The 27,631-nt window shown below is 33.6% G+C and overlaps 2 protein-coding genes across 2 annotated transcripts; both read left to right on the top strand.

Moving 5' to 3' along the window:
* The first annotated feature begins 9,769 nt into the window (after positions 1 to 9,769).
* Positions 9,770 to 10,288, top strand: LOC132296373 (uncharacterized). Its single transcript, XM_059794583.1, has one exon. It carries the CDS (start codon positions 9,770 to 9,772, stop codon positions 10,286 to 10,288), a length of 519 nt encoding a protein of 172 aa, XP_059650566.1.
* Positions 10,289 to 20,995: 10,707 nt separating this feature from the next.
* Positions 20,996 to 26,897, top strand: LOC132287493 (ACD11 homolog protein). Its single transcript, XM_059789784.1, has 5 exons — positions 20,996 to 21,387; positions 21,494 to 21,740; positions 24,190 to 24,362; positions 25,675 to 25,820; positions 26,479 to 26,897. The coding sequence occupies exons 1-5, from the start codon at positions 21,335 to 21,337 to the stop codon at positions 26,583 to 26,585; spliced, it is 726 nt and encodes a 241-aa protein (XP_059645767.1). The 5' UTR covers positions 20,996 to 21,334; the 3' UTR covers positions 26,586 to 26,897.
* The last annotated feature ends 734 nt before the right edge of the window (positions 26,898 to 27,631 follow it).

Raw genomic sequence — 27,631 nt, 5'->3', positions numbered from 1 at the left:
TGGGTGACACTACGCCATGCTCACAAGACCCGTAACCTCAGTCACAACAATCCACTAACTCCTCAAAAGAAAAAGGTGCCTATCTGGTAACACTGCTCTCGCTGGTTCTAAAAACTAAGCCATTCACAATCACCTCAATTGGCGCACAATCCCATCACCTACCTGACAACATACAACAACACTCATAATTCTAAAACCATACCTAAAACCATTATACTCATTAATGCTAAACATCACACCATAACGCCTCTGCTGCCACTCATTCAAAACAACGGTTCAAACCTATCACCCTACCAGACCATCAAGCCACAACTAAGCAATTCTTCTTCAAACATCCTTAAGGTAACACCTTCAAAACTAGAAATAACCATTCTTCTTGATACTCCCCCCACAACAACCACTATTTGCCACTAGGAAAGAACCTCCATACGGTAATGCCATACCGATAAATCCTCAAAATAAAATGGGCACAATCTCAGAATGTTCAACACCCAACAGTCTCCTCAAAACCACCAACTATGCAATCAATCATTAATACTTAACCAACTACTTAAACCACTCTTTCTAAAGCGATCTACATGCCTAAACAAGAAAACTTAATACCCTAGGTTCAACACCATTAATTCCTCTCTTCGTCGTTCCTCAGAACACCCTTGGCCCCAACAAAGGTCACATGGGGCTAACAACTAAACCCACAAAATCAACCTCGTCCCAATCATTCTAATCATCAGTCTACCTTTTCGAATCCTCAAGCACCAAGCACAATCCCCTAATACCTCAAACATAACATAAAATCCAACTTCAGTCCATAGCCTTCAAATCCTAGAACACAGTCTATTTGGTAACACCGTACCTACCATCAATCACTTTATCCGTAAATGACCGAGCACTTCAATGACATCATACAACCTAGCTTATAGTGCAATCCTGCTCTACGCAACTAAAACTAACCACTATACACTACCTCGAGACTCTCTCAATAATCGTGACAACCTATAACCCCACTCATCCACCGAACTATGTAATCAACTTACTGAAAGTTAATTACCCGTAACACGATCCTACAACTATCCAAAATGAGAATCACTCTTTGACAACCCCGTCTCCAAAATAGACTCTTACAAGACACAAAATACTCCACACCCTACAACCGGTCCTATATCACCCCAGACCTACAAAATCCAACAAGTACCCCACGGCAGTCAGAACCAACACGCCTCCTCAAACCATACCAAAAGATACACATCTACATCCTGTAGACTACATTTGTGACTCAAACAACTTCTGTCACACCTACCACGACTGGTTCGAAAAGAACCTCTGCACCAAACTGTGACCCAAGTCACAAACCCTAACCTCATGAGGTCATACCTTTTTCTGTCGAAACCCTCACTCACACACCCGACCTCCACGGTCACAAGAACCCATTCGCCGATGAATGAAACTCACACACTCTACAGACACCGTGCCATAAAATATGAACCCGTTCTAAAGTCGTACTTTAAGCACCGCACAAAATGGATTAAGAAAATCAAAATGACTACACAGCAAATAACTCAATCCACGAGCTAGAAGCCCACGCCATTCGTTCGATAAGACCCGGCACCCAAAAACCCTGGAGCAACCGAGCTCCTCACCTACTCAGGTCAAAACTCACACAACCATCTCTGTTTCATCCAGTACTATGCCGTTCTAACAACCATGCCAATGCTTAACCACATATACATATAATTACATTAAGTTATATATATATATATACACACAAAATGACTGTAACCCACAATACCATATGAAACATGCTTGCACATACCGTGCTCACCATTTGCCATATTATCACTAAAATGAAACTGCACACACCGTACCTACCACTTGCCGTTACCACATTCCTCATACTTGTCATCTTATCACAATTAACATGCTTTCAAATAACATGTACACTACATTTATATATACTGGCATTTAAACACGTAAGCATGTAAACACTTAGCAAATAAGCATGCCTTTTAAAACCGTAAACACATAAGTAATTAAGCAGTTGGACATGCTTTTCAATCAACTAAACACCTTAACACATAAGCATATAAACATGTAATTCAACTTCCCATGCAACCCTAGGTAGGCCTCTACTCGTCGTCCTAATGGTAATCGAACCATTGCTCTGATACCATTTTTGTAACGACCCGAACCCAAGGATCCGAATCGCTAACCATGTCTTTACCCGAACCCGAGGTCAAGAAAAGACGTTACCATTCTTTCCTATGACAATACATAATATACGTGTCATCCCAAGGTTTATAAATAATAATAATAATAATATGAGATCATAGCTACAAAATAGGTTAAACAGTCCACTAACCTATTAAAACCTGTAGAGGAATATTGCACGCCACTTCCTTTTCCAACCTGAAAAATATTAAAATAATTGGATGAACATAAGCTCAGTAGGTGGTGTCTAAGACACACCTCTTATGACCCCGTGAATCCACGTATATAATAGCAATCAAGAGAATGGGATCATACTATATCAGGGATACAATCCATAACCACAACGTCAAATGTAACCACAATTGTCATCAAAGTCACAAGTATACCATGTCTGACAATGAAGTGCAATGCCATGCCCATGTCGCTTCCCTTATCCAAAACATCTCCGTTTCAACTTCCAAACCGTTAATGTAATCCGACCCAAGGCACCTCCAAGGCGTCACGAAAGGAGGATTGACTAACTATCCACGACCACAAGGCACCTCTAAGGCGTCACATCCGGCCAAGTTAACTCAACCGCACTCCCTTCTAGACTACACTAACATCATGGACCACTAGGCGCCTCCTAGGCGTTCGGTTTTCCCAAACACATTTCAAAAAAATTTCCCTAAAAACAATTTCATTTGTTTTCTAAAACACTTTTCCTTTTCTCTTTTATTCCCAATGGATGCATGAATGCTTCATGCTTCTAAGCACAATTCAACAATAAAATTCTGCATACTCTTTTACATCATCATCATTTTATTATTATTATTATATTATTATTATTTTTTAATGGAAAATTCCAAACAATTATTTCACAACCACAACATCAATTTCCATATCAATTGAGAATTCACAAGTCACACAATATACCAAAATTAAGCATGCTTCTTCACAATAATGTAAATAGCCATGTATATAACCCAATTAGCATGTAAAACACATTTGCCATTTTGAGCACATACAACCACAATAGCAATGTAAAAGATAATTAAAATTAAGCATACTTATGGTCAAATTAAAGAGGAAAATTCACAAAAATCCAAGAAGTCATGGATTAGAACACCCCTACCTCAATTTTGTAGAAAACCCTTAAATAGGTCCAAATTTTCAAAATTCCTAAGATGTACCAAAACTGAAATTGCTTACATCCACTTGAAGATCTTGCCGAGCTCTTCGATTTGCCGAAAATGGGACCCAAAAATTCTCACCGGTTGAAGATTAATCAAGAGTTGAAGCTTTGAATGAAAAAGAAAAAAAAAAAAAATGAAAATAAAGAGAGAGAAAGATGAGGCCAAAATGTCTCTTAACCACAAGTGAATAAAGTGGTGGGTCCCACCACTTTTTTTATTCATCCATTTACTATATATATATATATGTCATAACATCACATAAACCCTAACTTTTTTAGGATAATCTATGCTCTGTTTCCCTTAAACTGAACGAGAGGTCTTGTTTTAGTGAATCCATTATTCTAGAAACGATCCATTGTTCTTCCATCTCAAGTAGAGAATCATGGTTAGTAGTATAGGTCCATTGCAGTTTGACTATTGGGTTAGTCCATATTGAGACTGTCAACATAATATTGGGTTGTCATCATATTGAGACCATTTCTTTGTCCATCATTATTAGTATGCGTGTCTTCAAACTTCTATTATTTTTGTATAATCGTGGCTGAAGCTGGTTATATACTTAATTTAAAATTAAATAACCAGAATCAGTACAATCTGAGATTGTGTTCTTTCTATTGAGCAACAATCACAATTATTAGAACCGAAAGCAAAACTGCTGTGACAGAGATTCTAGAATCCTTTCGCTCGTTCCTTATGCAAATGTTTGTTCTGTGGGTAACAACCATTCATGGTGCAATGGGGTTCATGCTACAACGCGCATTCATGATGTATTGTTCATTGCTGATATGCCTGTTAAGGTGCTAGGATGACAAGTTAAATATATGAATGTCCCTGTTCCTTGGATTAAGACCATTCCTTGTGTAACACGTACACATAACCACGTTGTTGGTTTTTGTGGCTTGAATTTGGTGTATATGCAGTGTTCTGGTGAAGTTGGACCTATTCAAGTTTTCTTTGAACTTATTCGACGTGATTGTAACGCCAACCTATTCATCTTTTGTTGGAACCTATTCAATTTTGGTAGTGAAATCCAAAACAGTGATTTCATCAAGCTGTTATTTTAGAGTTGAAGACTGGTATGGTAACTCCTTGTTGGTAAGTTGTGGAATTCTTGTCCAACAAGGAATTGGGTTCAAAGGCTTTGTAAATAGAGATGGTCATAAAGAGAAGGGAAAAAGTTGTAAGGGGTTGATGAGGAGAGGGAAGAGTATATGTAACTCCCGAGTATATATAAATGTAGCTTTAAAAGAGATGATGAGTAAGTGAGTGGGGTTTTGACATCTAGTTATATATTCCATTCCTTGATTCATAATAGTGAAATCTCTCTCTACATAAACGTAGACCTAGAGTTAGGTAAACCTTATAAAATATTGTGTTGTGGGTATGTGCGTATAATTGTTATCCCCATACATGCTTATGTTAATGCGATGTGAAGATGCTTCTGTTATGTGTGATAAATATGGGATATAACTTTCAACAATATGATTTATCTTTCAAAAACAGCCGACCGTTGGGTGGGTTAGAGGGAGTTAATACCCCCAACAACTGGTATCAGAGCCAATGTTGGGTCAGATTTGAAGATTAATATGAAGTTTATCAATGTATAAGGTTAATTATGGGGTGCAATGGCCCAAAATCTGCTACTACCGAGAAAACAGTTGACGTGTAGGTTCCATTCGTCGACCGATTTGGGGTGAAATGGCCTTTAAGGCCTGCATTTGCTGGTTTGGACCTGTACTACCTTTGTTAACTCTTTCGTAGCCCTGAAAACACATCATTAGTAGGATATAACTAAAATTAGACGTCAATGCATTTAATTAAAACATAATGAGACCGCAATCGAAGTCGAAATGAATCTAGTTATATAGCAATATGGCCTTAAGACCTTACATGGATTTGGAAATCCTAATGAGACCGCAAAATGCAAAAGAGTGGTCTCAAAACCATTTTTATCCGTCAAATAAATACATGACATCATTTAATACAAACTTGTAGCAAAAGAATTACATTGTCTTTACAAATTCATCATTTACATCTAAATCATAGTATACAAAATAGACTACATATCTAGTCCACAAAAGAAGTCCATGGGGTTATCAAGGGAGATGTTGTGGGTTATCTATTACTTCCTTTTCGGTTTCTGAAAATAATAATGAAAGGGTAACCACAATGGCTCAGTAGGAGGTACCTAAAACGCACTCCTTAATGATCTCATGAATCCAATACAAAACATAGAATATAAAGAAGGGGGATCATGCTTATTATGGGGGAAAATAACCATCATACAATTCAAGTCTCATGAGTGAATAAGATGCAATGCCAATGTCACTCCCCATTTTTTAAAATAAAACCTTTGCCAATGCAACAACCGTCAAACCGTTAATATAACCCGGCCTAAGTTAACTCCCCAGCGCCACAAGAAAAGGATTGGCTAACTATCCCTAACCTAAGGTAAGTCCTTAGTGTCATTTGGGGCCTAGGTAGCTCAACCACGCATAGGGCAGTCTCCCTAGTTCCCTTTAGGTTCCATTAACGCCACAGACACAAGGCGATTTCTTGTCGTCCAGTTTTCACAAACATCTTTTCAAAACCCTTCTCAAAAAATTAATTTCTTTCATTTCAAAATCAATTTCCCCTTTTTTTTCACCAAATGCCAATGCATGAATATTACATGCATCTCTATGTCATGCTAACATGAAATTTCTACATCAATTTACAACCATACTTGCATGCTTTGGAAGTAAATTAATACTACAATTCTCATATTATCAACTACATAACCATTGCATTTTAAACATGTAAAGCATGTATTCATTTAATTCAAGTATACATTTTTGTAATAATTCAATTAAACAAGCAAATCAATACATTTGCCACATAGAAAACAACCATCAAGTTTTACATATAAAAACACTAATAACCATAAACATAGTTCACAATTTTAACATGATATATTCACAATACATGGAAGATAACTCACAAAAACCAAAGGAATTGAGGTTTAGAGACCTCCACCTCAAATAATCAAGCAAAAGCCCCAAATGGCCAAATTTTTGAAGTTTCCAAAATGGCCCAAACGGAAATCGGCTCTGATCAAATCGTAGCCCTTGTTGTGCTCATAAAATTTGCCTTCGATGGCAAAGTCTAAATCCAAATAGAAATAGATGAAATTTGAGCTTGAATGATGAGGTTTTAGATAGAGAGATTTTAGAGAGAGAGAAAAAGAGCTATTTTTGGCAAAAAAAAAAAAAAAAAAAAAGGAGGAAATGAACCTCCATTCATCAAATGTGGTCCTTGTATGATACTTTGGTCAACACCGGCTTCGATTGACCATCTAAATGACTAAATTACCCTTTTTCATGCAATATAAACTCCAACATGCCACAATTATGTACTAAAACACACAACCACATAAACATGCTCCAAATAATAATATATGAATTGTAATGAACCCGAAAAGTACCCCCGAGCATGATAAATCAAGGTGCGGGACTCACCCCGGACCTCCCAGTCCGAAAATTCGAAAATTTGAAAAATGCCAAAATGATCCAAATTACATTTCTAAGAGTTCTAAACTCGAAAAAATGTTCTCAACCACTTTCGAAACCTACGTGGCACGCTAACCGGTGCGTAACATGCAAAACAAGAGGGTAAAATAAAATAATCCAAAAAATAAAAAATTGAGAAACGTTACAATGTATATACATATGTGTCTATTTGCACCAAATTTGGGAATCCAAATTGATGTAGGTGGTCGCAACCTTGGGAGAGGCCAAGCGTCTTTTTATCTCATCAACATTTTGGTTAGGACCAAAATAAGCTTAGCGGCCAAATTAAAATTTAAGCTTTAGCCCATCACTTATCTCTGCAAGCTCGATCATATAGCTTTACTTTCTATGTATTTTAATTTATATGTAATTTACATTTCATGCCTTTTAGTTTAACGAAATTGTACATTTAATTTCCAGTAGTGTAACTTTCTATTTGCATTTATAACCTTTTAAATCTAAATACAATGGATCAATGAAACTTTCATTCCACTGATTTTAACACTTCATCTTCATGTCCATAATGGAATGAAAAATTATAGTGATGATGATGAGCATGGTGATAGACCAAATGTATGGTCAAATACACCTTCTGATTATTCTATAATATTGATATCAGCAGCCCTTTTATTCACAGTATGCTCCATCACCTACACCTCCATACCCATTTGATCACTAGCAACCATAAGACGAAATATATAGTACTTTCTAAAGCCAAGAAATGAGTTGCAACCCTGCAGAAGGGATCTCCGTTGCCTCCTCACAATTCATCACCTAATGATCAACAATTTTCACTTAAGTCATGATATAGCACAATCTACCCAAGGAAATATGTTGAGCTCACCTCGTGTCTATGCGAAGAAAGACTCTGGTATGCCCATGAACTCGAAGGACTCTAAATTGTGCAAATGATAGTATTATATCTTATCATCGAAATTGATGAATGGATGTACATAGAGAGGGGTAAAAGATGGTGTAAAGAGAGAAATGATACTATTGAGAAAGAATGGAGAAGTAAAAGATGTGTATAGGGAAAAAAAGGCTATGGTAGAAAGATAAATGAAAGACATCCAAACATGAAATAATTGTGTTAATACATATATTGTTATAATATAGTGGGGTCCACCTCATCATTTACCCTATGTATGAGTGTTACTGCAGAAGATGGTATGTTTAGGGGATTAAGTATGTTAATAGATTATGTAGTGATGTGGGTTATGTATTGCGTGCCTTGTATGAGATAATGTAATAAATGAAGTACAGTGCATTAGGTGGCGTTTTGTAAAAGAGACACACCAACATAAACAAATAAGAGTTCTATCTTTCTTCTCTATCTATTTTCTTACATTCTGTTTTTATATCAATTGTGTTTCACCTTCTCAATATTGCTCTATATTTTATCTTAGATTCATATAACATTATCAGTACGAGACTCTGCCAACTTCAAAGAGTAAGAAAAAATAATTATTTATATTAATTTGTTCTTGTTCATAATTTATAGATAATTAAAATTGATGAGCCTGAAGTGTCACAAAAACTTATTTATTTATTTATATTATAATATTTTAGTTCATTCTTTACTGAAAAATAAATTGATGAGCCTAAAGTCTCGCAACTACTAAATTATTTATATTTAATGATTTTTACAAACTCGAAGTTTTGCATATATTAATAGACTTTTCGTGAGCTTGAAGTTTCACGAATATTTGGTACTCTTTGCGAACCCAAAATTTCGCATATTTTATTGGCTTGAAGTCCAAGTGAACCTAAAGTTCTTTGACCTGAAGTCATTTACACTGAGTACCCTTCCAAACATGAAGTTTTGAAAAACGTAGAAATATAAATTATATACTATTTAAAGAAGTACTTATATATATATATATATATATATATATATATATATATAAGTACTTATGTTCACATTTTGACTTTTTGTATGCTTTACTTTTGTTGCACTTCTGACTATTCCATGTATGTAAGATTATGCCTTTTTAGATATGAAACATAGATGAAAAAGGTGCAAAAAGAAAAAGAGGAAAAATTAAATAAAAAAATTTACCACAAGATTCGGATCGTGGCCCTTTAATGCGCAAGTTAAGTTAAAGAACCACCAAGCCACTTATTCTATTGTGAATTTAAATTGACTGTTATTTATATATTGTATCACCATTATGCAAATCATATTATAGTGACTGCGGTATTTTTATAATCTTAAGTTGATTATTCTTTCATTATAATGCATATTTGTGCTTAATAATTCTAATTATGTTATTTTTTTACTTATAGTCCCCTTCGTAATGTCAAATCTTACCAAGCTCGAATTTGTCACACTTCATATCTTGGGCAAAAACTACTTGTCATGGATCCTTAATGCCGAGATCCACTTGGATGCCATGAATCTCGGAGAGACAGTTAAGGAAGGAAATAATGCGTCCCTGCAGGACCGTGCGAAAACCATGATCTTTCTTTGCCATCACCTCAATGAGAAATTAAAAACGGAGTACCTCACGGTCAAAGACCCACTTACACTGTGAAAAAATTTGAAAGAACGGTATGAGCATCAGAAAACTGTGATCTTTCCAAAAGCTCGCTATAACTGGATCCACCTGCGATTGTAGGATTTTAAAAGTGTAAGTAAATACAATTCACCCCTATTTAATATCAGCTTACAATTGAAATTATTTGGAGAAAAAATTACTGATGATGATATGTTGGAAAAACATACTCCACATTTGATGCCTCAAATGTGCTTCTGCAGCAGCAATATAAGGAGCAAAGATTTGCAAAATATTCTGAGTTGATTTCTTATTTGTTGGTGGCTGAACAAAATAATGAGCTTTGATGAAAAATCACCAGTCCCGTCCAACTGGATTTATACCATTCCTAGGAGCGAATGTGTCCTCATTTGACGGCCATGGACGTGGACGTAGACGCGGATGTAGTAGTGGTCGTGGATATAGTCACAATATAAATAATTATCATAATCGTGATGGTCATAATTTCTCATTGGTTTCTAGAAGGAACTTCACATCGTCCCACCAAAAGTGGAATTTAAATGGGACCAAGCAGGCAAAAGGAAAAACTTTGCAAAACAAAGCTCCTGAGATATATGATGACAAACCTTACTATAGGTCTGGAATGAAAGGGCATTGGTCACTTACCTATCGAACGCCCAAACATTTATTCGATCTTTACCGTGTCTCAATGAATGATAAGAGAAAAGGAAATGAATTCGAAATGAATTTTGTTAATGATGACATGCCAGTTAGTATTACTCACCTCGATGTTTCTGACTTCTTTGTTAATCCGAGTGGTAGTATTAATCATTTGATTGGTGATGGAAATTTCTATACCAATTAATGTGTCCTTCTCTAGCATGTTATGCCTTGTGTGTTTTATTTTGTTTGTATCAGTATGTTTAAATTTTTGTTGTATCAGTATGTCTCTGTCTTAGTTGTACTAGTATGTTTTTATTTTGGTTGTTTTATATGTTTTATCTCCTTTGTATTTCATGTTTGAAGTAATAAAATATATATTTTGTGTATTTAAATAGGCATAGATCTGGCCAAAGCATTGACTGTGTCCAAGATAAATGATGAAGATATATATCTGGCAGACAGTGCAACAACGCACACTATACTCCGGGATAGAAAATATTTTTCATGTATAACATTAATTAAAGCTAGTGCCAATACAATATCAGGTCCAGCAAACCTAATTGAAGGCTCTGGAAGAGCTATCATTGTGTTACCATGTGGAACAAAATGAAATATTGATGATGCTCTATACTCTGCCAAATCCAAAAGAAATTTATTAAGTTTTAAAGATATACGTCTCAACAATTATCATATTGAGACTCTAAATGAAGGGAGTGTTAAATATCTCTGTATTACATACCAAAAGCATGAATTAGAAAAACTTCCTACTTAATCTTTTGGATTATATTATACAAATATAAGAGCAATTGAGTCACATGCAGTGACACAATAGGAGTGTTCTAACCCAAATGTTTTTATACTTTGGCATAATCGCCTTAGTTATCCTGAGTCAACAACGATGCGATGAATCATTGAAAATTCACATGGTCATCCACTAAAGAACCAGAAGATTCTTTTAGCAAATGATTATCCATGCACCGCCTTCTCACAAGGTAAGTTAATAGTCAAACCATCACCTTCCAAGGTCATTGTTGAATGCCCAATATTTTTACAACGAATTCACGGGGACATATGTGGGCCAATTCATCCCCCATGTGGACCATCTCGGTATTTTATGTTTTTAATAAATGTATCAACCCGATAGTCCCATGTAAGTTTACTTTCTACTCGTAATGTTGCATTTGCTAGACTTCTTGCTTAAATAATTTGATTACGAGCACAATTTTACGATTATCCAATCAAGACAATCCATCTTGATAATGCCGGGAAATTCACATCTCAATCATTTGATGATTATTGTATGTCAATTGGCATTCATATTGAACAACCTGTTGCACACACTCACACCCAAAATAGTTTTACAGAATCTTTTATCAAACATCTTCAGTTAATAGCTAGACCATTACTTATGAGAACTAAACTACCTCTTTCTGCTTGGGGACATACGATATTACATGCAGCATCACTAGTTCGCATTAGACCAACTGCATATCATTTTTTTTCACCACTACAACTTGTAACTAGTTAACAACCAAGTATCTCTCACTTACGAGTTTTGGGATACGCTATATATGTTCCCATTGCACCCCCACAACGCCCCAAAATAGGCCCTCAACAACGACTTGGTATTTATGTAGGTTTTGATTCCCCATCTATTATTAGATATCTTAAACCTATGACAAGTGATGTTTTTAAGTTGTGGTTTGTTGACTGTCATTTTGATGAGGCTGTCTTCCTTCAATTAGGGGGAGAAAAGGAAAAGCCAGAAGAGCAACGAGTTATTAATTGGAATGTCTCGACTTTATCTCATTTCGGTCCTCGCACAAATCAGTGTGAACTAGAAGTTCAAATGATCACTCATTTGCAAAGTATTGCAAATCAATTGCCAGATGCATTCACTGACACAAAGAAAGTGATGAAATCACATATAACATCTGCAAACATTCCAGCAAGAATTAATGTCCATGTAGGATAATCTGTCAGTGTTATTGCAAATGCATCTAAGACACGCCAGAAGCGTGGTAGACCAATCGGTGCAAAAGACACTGTTCCCCGGAAGAGGAAAGTACAAGAGAAATCAAATAAAGAAATTGGCGCTCCTGAAGAGGCCACACTTGCAAAAGGAACAATAAAAATAATTGATCAATCTAAATTTTATAAGTAAGTAGCCCTAAAAGAGATACATGTTTCGGAAGTGGCGCATGCCCCGGAAGTGGCGTAAGCCCCTGAAGAGGGACTGATACCTGAAAATAACGATGTCTCAATAAACTAAGGAGAATTGCGGGATAGAAATACAGTTATTATTAATGATATATTCTCATTTGCAATTGATAATAGGAATCCCAAACCTCAAAACGTCGAAGGGTGTCAACGTAGAAATGATTGGCCAAAATGGAAAGAAGCAATATAAGCAGAGCTAAACTCATTAGTAAAACGTGAAGTATTTGGACCTGTAGTAGACACCTGAAGATATCATACATGTAAGGTACAAATAGGTATTTGTATAGAAACATAATGAGAAAAATGAAATTGTAAGATATAAAGCCCGACTTGTAGCCCAAGGTTTCTCGCAGAGACCTGGTATTGATTATGAGGAAACATACTCTCCTGTGATGGATGCAATCATATTTCGCTTATTGATCAGTTTGACAATCTCAGAAGGACTGGATATGTGTCTAATAGATGTGGTTACGGCTTATTTATATGGATCACTAGATAGTGACATATATATGAAAATCCCTGAAAGATTTAAAATACCTGAAGCAAATAGCTTGAAACCATGTACCATGCATTCGAATCAAGTTACAATGATCCTTGTACGGATTGAAGCAATCCGGACGCATGTGGTACAATCGTCTCAGTGAGTATTTAATAAAAGAAGGATATGTGAATAATTCAGTTTGTCCATGTATTTTCATCAAGAAATCAAAATCTGGATTTGCCATTATAGTTGTATATATTTACGATCTAAAACTTGTGGGAACTCCTGAAGAGCTCACCACGACTACTAATTATTTAAAAAAAAAGTTCGAAATGAAAGATCTTGGTAAAACAAAGTTTTATCTTGGCATGCAGATCAAGCATTTACCAAGTGGAATTCTTTTCAATTAGTCAACATACACTGAAAAAGTCTTGAGGCGCTTTCATATGGACAAAGCTCACCCATTAAGTTTCCCAATGGTTGTCCGATCACTTAATGTGAAGAAATATCCTTTTTGCCCTCGAGAAGATGATGAAGAAATTTTTGGTCCTGAAGTAACATATCTTAGTGTAGTCAGTACTCTTATGTACCTTGCAAATTGCACTAGACCTGATATAGCATTTGCAGTCAACTTACTAGCACGGTATAGTTCTGCACCAACTCGGAGACATTAGAATGGAGTCAAACATATTATGCGTTACCTTCGGAGAATGAATGATATGGGGTTGTTTTATTCAAGAAAATCAAAGCCCCAGTTAATTGGATATGCAGATACAGGTTATCTTTCTAACCCACATACTACTCGATCACAAACAGGATACTTGTTTACTTATGGTGATATTGCTATATTATGGCAATCTATGAAACAGACCATGACTGCAACTTCCTCAAATCACTCTGAGATACTGGCAATTCATAAAGTAGGTCGAGAGTATGTTTGGTTGAGTTCTGTGATACAACATATTTGGGAATCATATGGACTCTCCTCAATCAAAGATAGACCAACAATATTATATGAAGATAATACAACATGTATTGCACAGATAATTTAATAACCCTAATTTTAAAAGGATAGTTTCGGTATTATTTTTAATGTTTTAGTTGTATTTTATTTATTTATTTGATTATGTGATTATTTGCTTACACGTTTAATTAAATTGTTTAATTATATATTTATTTGCTTAAATGTGTTATTTGACTTAACTGATTATGTGCTTGAATGTTATTTGACTTAATTGGTTTAATTAAATTGTAGGTGTTGTTTATTTGAAATAAATTGTAGATTAAATGTTTCTTTTGTTTTATTTTATTTTTAGTGGTTAGTAATAATGGGTCAACCAATTGGGTTCCATGGATTACTTGGATAAGGGGTTTAATGGGTACGGATAATTACCCATGGATAGTTGTATATGTATATATAATAAATAAATGTGTGTATATATATATATATACAAGGAAAGTCCTTTAGTAATAATCTGATGTATATTTATATAATTTATAATAAGAATATACATAAATTATACGTAACATATATTTTAGTTACCTTTTTAGTTATTTAAATTTATTATTTTCTTTATTAGTTAGACTTGAATTGGGAAAAGGAATAGGGTTATTATTTAGCCTATAAATATATAACTATATGGTTGGAAAAGGAGATTAGAAATATATCACGTAATATATTTTAGAGAGAAAGAGAAAGAAAGAAGGAAGAGAAAGAGGAAGAAGGAGGTTAAGGTTTTTTATCAAATCCCTAAAGGCAAGTTCTTGTTCTACATTTCTCCCTTAATCTGTGAATTTTATATCTCTAGTATAATTTTAGGATTGTTTAAAGAACAATTAAAACTGAAATATGTAATTTAATTGATCTAGAACATAGGATTTATAAATTATATTTCATGATTGTTCTTGTTGTATGAGTTGATAAATTCATGGATTTGATATGAGTTCTTTATGAATTTTTATATGCCTTGAATAATGTATTTTCATATCTATATATTGATGGAACCTAGAAACATGCCTTAGAATCCTTAAACAATAATGAATAAATTCACAGTAGGGTTTCTGGATTGAATCGCGTAATAGTACCCGATCTGCCGTTACAGTGCTCGAGCCATGGACCGAAAGCTCAAGCCATGGAAGAAAAGCTAGAGCTATTGATGTTAAGCTCAAGCCATGGACTGAAAGCTCGAGCTATTGGAGAAAAGCTTGAGCTATGGTTAGGAAGCTCGAGCCATTAAGGTGAAAGCTCAAGCCTTACCTGGAAAATTTTCGTAAACAGCGTTAAATTAATTTTAATTGAATTTGAGGGATCCTAAACATCAAATAAGGACTTGGTATGAGTTTAAATAAATTCTAAACAAACTTAAATATAACAATGTATGCTATTTGAATTCTTTGAGGAATGAATGGATTTAATCTTTATTTTGTTCTAACAATTAAAATTAAATGTGTAGCATAAATTGTATTTGGAGAATACTTACTTGATTGTATAATAAAATATCGACATGTTTAAGATTCAGTTTGTGTAGAATATATGATGTAGGAAGCTTAAATAAATTATAAGTCATTCCTATTTTGTGATAGTATAATATTATATTATTATGTTTATTTCTGGATTATTTGATGTATTTCTTTAATTGCTACATCAACTATTGGATTGTGTGGATATAGTGCACCAGTATGGGATGGTGGCACTTTAGGGATGGATTAACTTATCAGTTAAGTCCTACTTATTTTATAAGGAAACGGATTAACTAAAATGTTCAATCCTACTTATATTCGTGTCAGGTTAACTGAATAAGTTGAATGATACATAGTGGATTACTTTATATTGGATATATATATATATATATATATATATATATATATATATATATATATTGACATATGCTATGATTTGAGCTTGAGCTTCAGAATCAGTGGATATGGTGTGTATATTGCCAGGGATGTGTAGCTAGATATAGTGTAGTTGTGTGCCCTAGTAGGTCTAGGTATTCATGCTCACTGTATGTGCGTTTTTGCATGTTGCCTACTATTTAGGTTAAGGTAAACCTATAGTCTAGTGAGGTTTCTTTAGTGTCTATATGTATTTATAGACTATGTAGTCATTGTATGGGTTAGCTATAGATATATAGTTTCTCCGGTCTCTGTTTAGGTTGTCGTATAAAGAACTTGTTCGTAGGCCTGACCCACTATTATATTTTTCAGATGTCCGTTAGTTTCAGATATAGAGTTTGTTTGTGCTGAGCAAAGACAGTCCATGTCACTCTTCCGATTCTACGTAGGATTCCATTTATGTTTTAGTTTTGGATTATATTTCTTTTCAGTTATTTCAGTTTGGATATCATCAGAGGTCTACTAGATGGATTCTCGAGTTGTAATGATACTAAAGGTTTTGGATATTTCATTTGCAGGATTAATTATTTATTAATTTAAGAATTTATTATTTAGTTTTCTTTTCTGCTATTTTATTTATTCTTAGTTATTTCTTTTACAATCAAATGCTTGTTTATATACTTAATTGTTTGGTATCCCTCTGATCTGTACTCGGACTTGATCACTCGTGGCTCTAGAATCGATAGGTATTACAGATAAGAAGAGGGTACATAAAAAGTGACAGAACCAAGCACATTTCGTCAAAATTCTTTTCCACACACGAGCTCCAGAAGAGCCGTGATATTGATGTTCAGAAGATATACTTGAATGATAATCTAGCAGATTTATTCATTACAACGCTTCCAACTACAACATTCAAGAAGTTAGTGGATAATATTGGAATGCGTCGACTCAATAGTATTTAATGCTGAATGAGGATGAGCAATTGAATTGAAAATGTATTGGCATACTGTACTCTTTTTCCTTCGCTATGGTTTTTTCCACTGGGTTTTCCTCACAAGGTTTTAATGAAGAAGTTTTAACCTATGCAATACCATTTTCAATGACACAAGGATATTGTACTCTTTTTCTTTCGCTGGTTTTTTATCCCACTGGGTTTTTCTAAGCAAGGTTTTAATGAGGCATATTCTTAGTATAGTACAGTGGACCCTAAGGAGGAGTGTTGTAATATAGTGGGGTCCACCTCATCATTTATCCCATGCATGAGTGTTATTGCAGAAGATTGAAAAGGGTATTTTTGTATTTTTATCTAATTTTTGTATCATTAATGACACTTAATGGTAATTTTTAATTGACATATGATGGTGGGGCAATTTAATACTAGATAACAGAGGTGTTTCATGCACAATTTTTGTATCAACAAAATTTTTTTGCACTTTACCCTATATATTAATAATGATCAAGCAGCACAATTAGTACACATCATATCCTACAGCCATAAAATCAATAAAGGAATATTTTTTACTTAAAGCATAAAGCCCACTGGGCATGCAAGTGCGCTAACAAAAGATTAAAAATATTTTCATATATTTTAAATTGTTCAAACATATTATGAATTGAAAATTTAGCTTGATCTCACACACACACCTATATATATATATATATATAATTGACCCTAAAAGATTCTTCGGCAAATTGAGTTGACTTATCATCTATATTGTTATCAAATTAAGTTTTTTTCTATAAATTATACTTTTTGATGAAAAACATGTTCTGTTTTCATTTCATTGACAATTTTTTTTAGCTGATGTAAATTCATTTTCTTTATATTTTTTGTGAAAAAAGAAATAAGTCCTTTTAATTGATGGCAACATCAATATGCATTTCTTACAATTGTAAATTTTTATTAACTGAATTAACAACAACTAACAAATTGTCATAAGCAATATAAACTCAAAATTTTCAAATTCATATGTTGTAAGGAGAAAAAAGATAGCGAGGTGACTTAATAATATGGAAAGTTTCACCGATTAAATACATATTTAATATTTAATGCGGGAGTAATTTACCAAAAAAAAATTTAGTGCAGGTGTAAAAATATGAGAGAGAAAAAATATATATTATTTAAGAATATAAATATTTGGCCCGAATTTTAAGTTTCTTTATTGGTTAGGGTTTACTAAGAAACATGAATGAGGATGAGAGAGAAAGAGAATCATTTAAGGATATAAAATTTTTTGGCCTAATATTAAGTTTCTACATTGGTAAGGGTTTAAAAAAAAAGGTGAAAAAAAAAGAAAAAAAAAAGAAAAGAAAGTTATTTAATGATATAAATTTATATTTGGATTAATTTTGGGGCTTAATATTAAATTTCTCGGTTAGAGTTTAATTAAAAAGAAAAATTATACATAGACAGAGTTAAGAGTTCTAAATAACAAAATAGTCAAATTTAAAATTTTAATTTTTACTTCGATTTAATTAATTAAAATAATTATTTTGGCGTTGAGAATTATTATTGTTGTATACTTTGAGGGTGATAAAAAGGGGATTATATAAATAAACAAAAGTCTAAAGCACATAATATCCTCTTAGTCTCATTTTCATTGTTTTATTTGTCGGTTTTGTGTACACTCATATCTAAATAAATAAAATAAAATAGTCTTGTTTTGTGTTTTTAAAATTGACACCCAACCAACAAAATCTAAAAGTATCCCAAAGGTGATTGACGCTTTACACCAGTTGATTCTTCAATTAAAAACCTTTAACATGCTTTGCACCTCAGATTGATTATTAGTTAAAAATTCTAACATTTAGTAAATTGTGTAATGTAATATGAGATTAAACACCCAATGCCCCCAGTATACAAGTAAACACGGCATCAACGTAATGAGTATTTGACCACATTTATTGGACACATCGACTCTGTGGGTTATGATTTTTAATGGTAGCCATACACGAATATATTTTCCCTTGTTTAGGTATTTATTTATTTATGAAAACGTTGTGATTGTCGTTTGATTATTATGGATCAAGATGGGTTTGACTGAGCAATTTTTTTGACTGAATGAATTATTTGATTTAAGAAAAGTATTTTTGGAACAAGAATTTGTAGAGAATTTTTTATCTGAACGATAATTCTTGATGCGTGTGTAATTATTTTACTTAATTTAATTAAAATAAAAAATAAACTTTAAAATAGATCACTTTATTATTTAGGACTATTAATTCTACTTAAATGTAATTTTTTCTAATAAAAAGTGTGAATAAAGAGGGGAGAGAAAAAACAAAAAGAGATAAATTATTTTAGGATAAAAATATTTGAAATCTAGTATTAAATATGTGTATTGATTAGTGTTTAATAATAAATAAAAACAATATAACTTATACAAAGAAAGCTAAAAAAAATTTGGGACGTTCCTGTGGGCTAGCCCTCAGGCATCAAAATGGTCAATTGTACCCTTTTTAATTCTACTGTGTGTTTCAATTAGTCCGAGTGTTGCCTCATTAACTTCCCAAATGAAGCCGACCAAACTGCACAAATGTTTGAATTTCGTTCGTCTTCTCGCATTGCCACATGTAAACTTTTTGTTTTTTTTTTGGTTAAATGCCACATGTAAACTTGGTATCGAATTATGACTTGGTCTGGCTACCACCTGGGCTACCATTTTTGCGTGTCAACGTCATCCCAACCTTGATGAAATCTCAAAATTAAGAAATTTTGCATGGGTGTTATTTTTCACAACAATACCTTCTGACATCTGTTTAATTCATGGGTAGCATGCTGATAACTTCAATTTATTTAATTTTTCCTCTGAGGAGTCTAATGTTAATTGTTTGGTGTTTTAGATAATTACTCACAGGGAGGAGGCCGTATGTGCCCAGGGGGCAGATGCCCCTGTTCATGCTGTCTCACTAGAATATATATATATATACATAAATTTTTAAAAATTGACATAATGTCCCGTCTAAAATTAATAAAATAACTCCTCTACCCCTGAATCCACTAAATTTTAGTTTATTTTATGCGTATAATTTCTAAATATTTATAAAACACCCTCATAAAATTTATAAATTATCCCCATGAAAATATCTATTTTTAAAAATGTCTATAATTCTTTATTCATTTTCCTTCTTATTCTTCAAATTTCTTTTTATCATCTTCAAAACTTTTGCATTCTCTTTCATTTTTTTCCTTTTATTTCATTTTCGTCGTAAAAAATTCTTTTTTCTTCTTAAAATTTTTTTTTTCTTGCACTAATGCATAATTTATGTGCAATAACCTTCTTTTTCTTTTTTCTCTTCTTATTTATTTTTTATTCACTTACTCTAATACACATTTATTATACTATTATATTTTCGACCTACTTGAAAAAAAAAATTATTTTATCAATACTAACATACCTCTCCTGAACTAAATTCCTAACTCTACCCGTGGTTACTCATTCACCTCTTTCAATCATGTTTCCTAGTAAATATACGTATATGGTTAGAAACTGATCTAATGAACCGAAATCTTTTTGTTTTGCTTTCTCCATTATCTCAAATTGCATAACTAATTACCTATCCATTTTGTTCCCAAAAATGAGTGAACACTGACAAAATTTTGCTGTAACCCAAAGTGACGTAGTGTTCACACTGTACACCATCAATATGATGCAAAACTAATATTTATGCACTTAGAGTTTGTTGTTACTAGTTTATGTCGACATATATACGCTACTAAGAACGCCAAGAAAGACTATTTGAAACAATTTCGACCAGAATTGAAAAAAGAAAAGAACCAAAGATGAACTTAGTTGCTCAAAGAGGAAAAAATAAAGGACTTACAACATATTAATGGTTTAGATTAGATATGTTTGGCTTTCTAATAGGGTGAGGAAGAAGAAAAAAGAGGAAAAAAAACAATGAATATTTCTATCTATTTAATTAATTAAAAATATAATTGACATAACTGAAGAAAATATTGGAGTGTCAATATCAACTCCATCTTAATACTCCCTCTATTCCAAAATAAGTGTCATGCTTGTGTTTATTTTTCTTTTTCAAATAATATATTTCACATATTTCTATATTTTTCATTTGAGTTTAAAATTTTAAACTTAAATATTCAAAATTTAAGTTTAAAATTTTAAAGGACGAGTTAGTAACTTTTCAAGGAAACAATGCATGTATCACATGTCTTTTAAAAATTACTATTTCCAACAAACACACTTTAATTGGGACGAAAAGAGTAAACAATAAACACCGATTTCAAAATTATCTTTACTAAATAGCACGGTGTGTTGTATTTTTTACATGTAGAGTTATTATCACCCTACCATGAAAGAAAAGAAGTTTGTTTTTTCATGCTATAATTGGTTTTAATAAAGTAAATAATTACGGAGTACAAATATAGACTTTGTACAAGAGAAGTTTCTACTTTGGTAATTGCTAAAGTTGTTTCAAAATAGGAATTGAAAAAAATAAAATAAAAATAATAAAACATAAAATTAATTTAATTCTCGCTATCCAAAATTCCACGACAGTGTGTTGACGGGTTGGCGCGAAAGTAGAATAGCAAACCTTCACGGACCAGGAGAAAACCTCTTTTCCCCGAACCCCTTCTTTCTATACTAATCTTCCACGTTTCCCTCTATAGAAAACCCTTTTCTCTCTCTTTCTCTCTCTCTAGAAATCCTTCTTCAGGCCAACCTTCATCGGATTCACAAAACCATGGCCTTCCATTTCTTTTTCAACAGAAGAGAAAGAGAATACAGAGATAAATGGTATCATATTGTTATCTTAATTTTTTTATTTTTTTATTCTTTTCATTCTGATAATAATTCACGAATTGAAAAAATGCATGCACGTTGTTAATTTGATATTGTGAAGGGCCAACAATAGTGCAACAACCACCGTTAAAGGAGAAGACGCCGCCTTTGCCAACGCCGTCGCCACAGGGACGCCGCTCTCCTCCATCGCAGAGGCGTTCGAGGAGCTCTCCGGGCTGGTCATGTCCGGTGGTGATTCCGACGATCTGCGTTTGAAGTCCTTCTGTGATGCGTGCTCTCTTGTCTCTGTCCTTTTCGGTTGTCTCGGGATTGCATTCAAATTCGCAGAGGCTGAATACGTCAACAAGGTCGGTTACGTAACCTTCATCTTTTTACGTATATGACAAATATTGAGATATTTTGCTTACCCAAAAAAGCAAAAATATTGAGATATTTCAAATATTGTTATTTTTTTATTTTAGAATCATAGATTTATTTTATTTTACTTTTTCTTAACAAGAAATTCACCCAACCCAATCACTTGAGTATGAATTAGGCTTTTGGTGAATTGTGAAATTTTCATTTGAATTTTTCTTTTGCATAATTGTTGTTTTTTTTATGTATTATTTCCTAGACTGTGATAAGACTTATGAGAATGTCAATATATATATATATACATTTTTTAAAAAATATATAAGATTGTATTGAGAAAGAAAAAAAAAAAATATATATATATATATATATATATATATATATATATATGTACATAGGCCAGAAGAGCCCCAATAAGCGGCCGGAACAATTACTGTGGGCTAAAAGCCCAAATACGCCCACAACTAAACAGACAAAAGCCCAGTTAGAGAACCCAACACTCAGTCCATCTACAAAATCACAAAAATCACTGTATATAAGCTTCCATTGGTGCACCAGTACAGTACTAGGGCTTCTATTAATGGCAATTCTCAATAGTGGCAATAGGATTTTAGTTGTAGCTGGAGTCGTTCAATTCGCAATCTTTTAAGAGAGGAAGAGCTGAGACAATGGATTATAATTTGATCCCAACCTGATCAAATGATTCTAATATGAATTGAATTTTGTTAATAACGGAACCGACTATCCGTGATGCTCATCCGAACCCCACTGAGCAAAGGCTTGACGTGTAGGTTTTTGCCCCACCCTATTTATAGGCCCGTAAATGAAGTAGGGACGAATATGGTAATAAAAATTAAAACCAGTCTCGGGTTCGTGACAGAGTGAATTTAGTGTTTAACTCGTCCCATTCCGAACCTAATTATAAATATGTAATTTTTTTTTTTTCATTGGTATTTATTTGTTCATTGTTTTAAAACCCGAACCTGATTTTTATTTTTTGTTGATTATTTTTAATTTGTAAATGTACTTTTCCGAGTAAGAGTAACTAATGTGTATGAGAGAGAAATTAGGATGTTAAATTTGTAAATGTGCAAGTCAACGAAAATGAAAATTTTAATAATATGACCCAAAAAACCAGGATTGTAAATTTGAAAAGATCGTGATGTTCACTCAAAATTAAAATTTTTTATGTGAGAGAAAATAAGATGATAAATTTATAAATGATTGATGTTCCACCCAAAAACAAAAACTTTATTCTGAAATAATGGTGGGTATGAGTGGCAAGAAACACCTTACTCCACTAGACACTCGCATATGATTCTGAAAACTATGTGTATATGTACGTCTGTGAGTGCCAAGCGGACTCACTAGACACTCACATTTCTATAGACCCAAAGTTTTCTATTTATAATCCCATAAATGAGTCGGTGCATGAAGCTTCTGGAGAGAGGGAGAGAGATTTCTAGAGACAAAGGTGTTGACTTTTGCATCTATAGAGAGAAGTTTCGGGAGAGAGAAAGGTGTTGACTTGTGTATTTATGTAAGATATTTGTGCAGATACATTTACAAGTTATTAATGTTTGCACCCTAGAGTCTATGTAATTATTTTGATAGACACATACTTGGCTTGTTTGAATTAAGAACTCTTCTAGAAAAGCTCAAACAAAAAAAAAAAAAATGGTTCATTTTATTTATTTATTCACTTATTGATCAAGTCAAATATTTCGGAAAGTTATTTTTAGAAAGTTATTTATAGAATGCAATTTAGTCGATATAAATCACAGTTTCCTAATACAATAATCAAGTTTATAATACATGATTTTTTCAGTCGTTGAATCATTTATCAGGTGGATTCCATCACTACATTCAATAGTTGAAAACTTTAACTTTTTCGTAAATACCATATTAATAAAACAAAATACCATTTGACCCCTCTACGTTAACTGTTTTCCCAAGTCTATCATTCCTGCACAATTTGAAACGTGTTGAAAATTTGGATTCTCAGAGAGAATTCCATGCTAATGCAAATTGAACTTTTCCAAAATTAACCAAATCATACCTCCACGAAGGTTCGATCGCCTGACCACCCTTTATACCAGCTGGGCTATTGCCCATTTGGTGATATTTTACTTTTTATTTGTTCTGAAAAAAAAAATTTAGTGCATAATATTTGATGTGGAACTTTCAGACCTGATTATTGAAGGGTAACAAGTGAGTCATCTTCATTTGTGTGATTGTGAAACCAAAAGTTTAAGATTTGCTTACTTTACACATTTTGGGACTGTTAAGAATTTTTATGGTTAGGTCTGCACATTCCAAATAACAGTATTTGTTAGTATATACTTCAATTTTAACATTTAACCCATAATTTGTTTTTTCTTTTTCCTTTTCGCTTCTGGCCTAATAGATGTCACTGGATCAAATGCTGTTGTTTGATACTTTCAGGTGCATAACCTTGTGGAAGCATCAAAGAGATATGACACTTTAAATAACATACTGGATTACGATACACAAAATAAGAGTGTGAGAACGCCAGGAAGCCTTTCACGAAATTTGCGCAGGGTCAGGCAGGGTCTGGACCTCATTAGAGCTTTATTTCAGAACTTCTTGTCAACAGAGTACGTCCTGCTCCTTCCTTTCTTTGCATCTAATGGAAACCTTTATAGCCACCGGTGCAACTGAATATCAGGATTTGATATTGATCGAACAGGATATGCCATGAACTTCTTGCAATGCACCTTTTTTCTGCAAAATTTGTTCTGTTTACACATTCCCAGTCACAATTTGCAGCACTTTGGCACTTGGAAATAGATTAAAGACAGTGATTATGATGATGATGATTTGTTCTAGATGGGAACTGCTATTTTAGGTGAAACAATTACCCATAATCATGGTCTCTTGTAACTTAATATGACCAATTAGTTCATACTACTTCTAAATCCAATTTAGCCCCATATACTATTAAAAACTAAGTTGTGCCTTTTCTATTTCCTGGACAAAAATGTGGTGTGGGACATCTTATTAACATAGATTAAATATGCAGCTTTCAACATTGGACATTTGGGGCATTACCTGGCCTAGTTGGTAGAGCGCCTAGCTCCCAGAGCAGATGTGTCTGTGTTTGAGTCCCCCCTCCCCCTAGTTTTCCAGGATTAAAAAGAAAAAACACACATGCACATTGGACAACGCCTAGCTCCCAGAGCGGATGTGTCCGTATTTGAGTCCCCCTTCCCCCTAGTTTCCCAGGATTAAAAAGAAAAAACACACACACATTGGACATTTGCATAGTTTTAGGGACTACATGTGTATTTTGCTTGATTAACCTGCTTGCAGGTTCTTTGTTTCTTGCCAATATGGCTCTTTGTACAGTTTTATATTTTAATAAAACATACCTTTCGCGGAACATAAAAAACACATAGATTAAATATGCACCTGTAAAAATGTCTTCAAATGTAACACAAAAATCCCATATTATATGCCTCAAATAGTCTCAAGTAATGAATGAATACATGTGAGGCAGAAGATGCTATATAAGTTTTATTGATTTTCAGCTTCAAGAAGGATGGTTGTTGTACTGCTTGCTTAAGAATGTTGTTCTAACAATATGTCAAATTCAAAGCACTATATATATATATATATATATATATATATATATATTATCTTATTCTTCCAAAGAGTAATATTTTGTTCAGTGTGTCATTCCTTTTGTGGCATTTGTCTGCTATTCCCATCAGTCATGAAAGGAAAGGAAAGAAAAATATGCAGAGATATTACAAGCAATTTATTTTTTAGGGCGTCTATCAACTCTAATGTCATAGTTCTTTGATAGTGCCTAGCACAATTGTTGTTCATCTGATCAGTTTTTAATATTTGCTTTTATTGTTCTACAGCAATGAAATTAATTTCATAGTTCACTCTTATCACTTTCAGCTATTGCTCTTTAAAAGAAGCAGCTTCAACAGCTTACGCGCACGTTTGTGCACCATACCACTCTTGGACAGTCAGGACAGCAGTTTCTGCTGGAATGTGTGCTCTTCCATCAAGGGAGCAACTTCTGATGAAGTTAAACGCAACCGGTGAGTGTTTTCTTTTTCTTTTTTTTCTTTTTTTGTGTGTGTGTGTGTTTCACTTTCTTGGTATAATGGGAACGTATTTCATCTTTCCAGCAAGAATTGAGTTAGATTCTGAGATTAAAACCTTCTCTCAATAATGTGGATAATCAAAAATAAAAATAATACTGCTGTAAGTAATAAAGTAATGTGTAAGCAGAAGAAATTTATAGGTGGATGGAAACTTACTGAAGAAAATTATAATGGATGAATACTTAAAATACCGATCATCTCAAAAGTTTATCGAGTGCAAACAGGGTAACAAAAACAAGTGCAGATGTAGAGACTTGAACCCGAGAGCTCTCAGAACCAAGGCTCGCATACTATGTTAAACCACAAATTCAGTAATGTGTATGAAGCTCTCAACATGGTTGTCCCATCAAGCAAGCAAAAATCACATGTAACATTTGAATGTGCCACTATCTTTTCTCATAATTTTTTCTTGTTTGATTGAGAGAAGATTGAAAAGGCAAAACAGATGTTTATAATAGCATATGATATAACTTGTAATGTCCTTGACATATTAGTTAAGAATCTAACCAATGTATTGTCAATTTAGTTATATCTATAAAAATTTAAACTCTATTGATATGATTTCAATTTACATACTTCAATCTTGTCGCAGATGAGGTAGCAGAGAAGGAAATGAGAAGGTATATCAGTGCCTCACTTCCAGTCATAGAATACATAGACAAGCTTTACCTCTCAAGGAATATCAGCTTGGATTGGTGACTTATATCAGCCATTGCCCATTTTAATCTTCCCCATGAATGATCTTCGATTTTTTGAAGGCATTTTATCTCGTTTTAATTTTAACCTAAAGCATATTGGTTCCAGTTTCAACGAATTCAAGATCTTGCTCTTGTAGTTGCACAGAATCTTCAACTTAGTGGCATTTGTAACCAATATTAATTGTTTATAATGAAATCTTAGGTGATGTACACATTTTTTTTTGTACTTCTTCTTGTTCCTTTTTCTTTCCTATGCTGCTGGCAGCAGTATGTAAATGGCATTAACGTAATAATGGAGTAAAAATAGTTTACATGACAATGGAGTTATTGAGATTGATTTTCTGATGACTTGTGATGACTACAGGCGACACTCCAGCAACCCTAGGGCGGTTGGGAGTGTCAACTGCATGCAATGATGGCTGTCAACTGCAAATTTTTGTCTGACGCCTATTTATACTGCATTTTTGGGCATGTTTGGTGTACATTGGATAGTCTTGCCGAGCTCTTAGGACATTTGGTGTGCATTTACAATATTATCTATCCATTTTTAAAATAGTGGATAGCCACGTCAGCACACTTTACATTAAAGTATATTGACGTAATGATCCACTGTTTTTTCACCAACTATGTCCCATGGTGTGCAGCCCACTATCTCGGCTATTTACTTTATTATTTTATTAATTTATTTCAAAAGGAGAGATAAAGGGTAAGGGATCTACCGAAATTAAATGCGGCAGCTTTTAGCATTCTCTACTTCATTGGCTGTATGTAGAGATTGGGATAGAAAATGGCATGTGGGGCCCGCTGATATGGCACTCGACTCGTTATGCACACCAGCTACTTCTCTCTCCACTTTACATTCATATTTGCTATTGAAGCCTGCACTCGGGATGCCCTTAGCCGGGTACAGGTTGTGACTTTGGTCTTGTATATGGTTGTGCATTTTTGTGTTTTGAGTCTTTTGATTGAGACCTGGTGGGCAATCAAGTACCATTACATGGGCAAACATTAGGTGAAAATTTGACCAATGTAACAATTTGCCTGAAA

The sequence above is a fragment of the Cornus florida genome, unplaced genomic scaffold (assembly GCF_030987335.1).
Source record: "Cornus florida cultivar Cherokee Brave unplaced genomic scaffold, ASM3098733v1 CherokeeBrave_3.0.0_Hap2_Chr02, whole genome shotgun sequence".
NCBI lineage: Eukaryota > Viridiplantae > Streptophyta > Magnoliopsida > Cornales > Cornaceae > Cornus > Cornus florida.
This window is presented reverse-complemented; position numbering and strand designations above follow the sequence as displayed.

Bases quoted from the DNA above. Each gene is read 5' to 3' on its own strand.
- LOC132287493 (XM_059789784.1), top strand. From the start codon at position 21,335: ATGGCCTTCCATTTCTTTTTCAACAGAAGAGAAAGAGAATACAGAGAT. The intron at 21,388-21,493 runs GTATCATATTGT...GATATTGTGAAG, and splicing joins AGAGAATACAGAGATAAATG to GGCCAACAATAGTGCAACAA. The intron at 21,741-24,189 runs GTCGGTTACGTA...TGATACTTTCAG, and splicing joins AGGCTGAATACGTCAACAAG to GTGCATAACCTTGTGGAAGC.
- LOC132296373 (XM_059794583.1), top strand. From the start codon at position 9,770: ATGAAAAATCACCAGTCCCGTCCAACTGGATTTATACCATTCCTAGGA.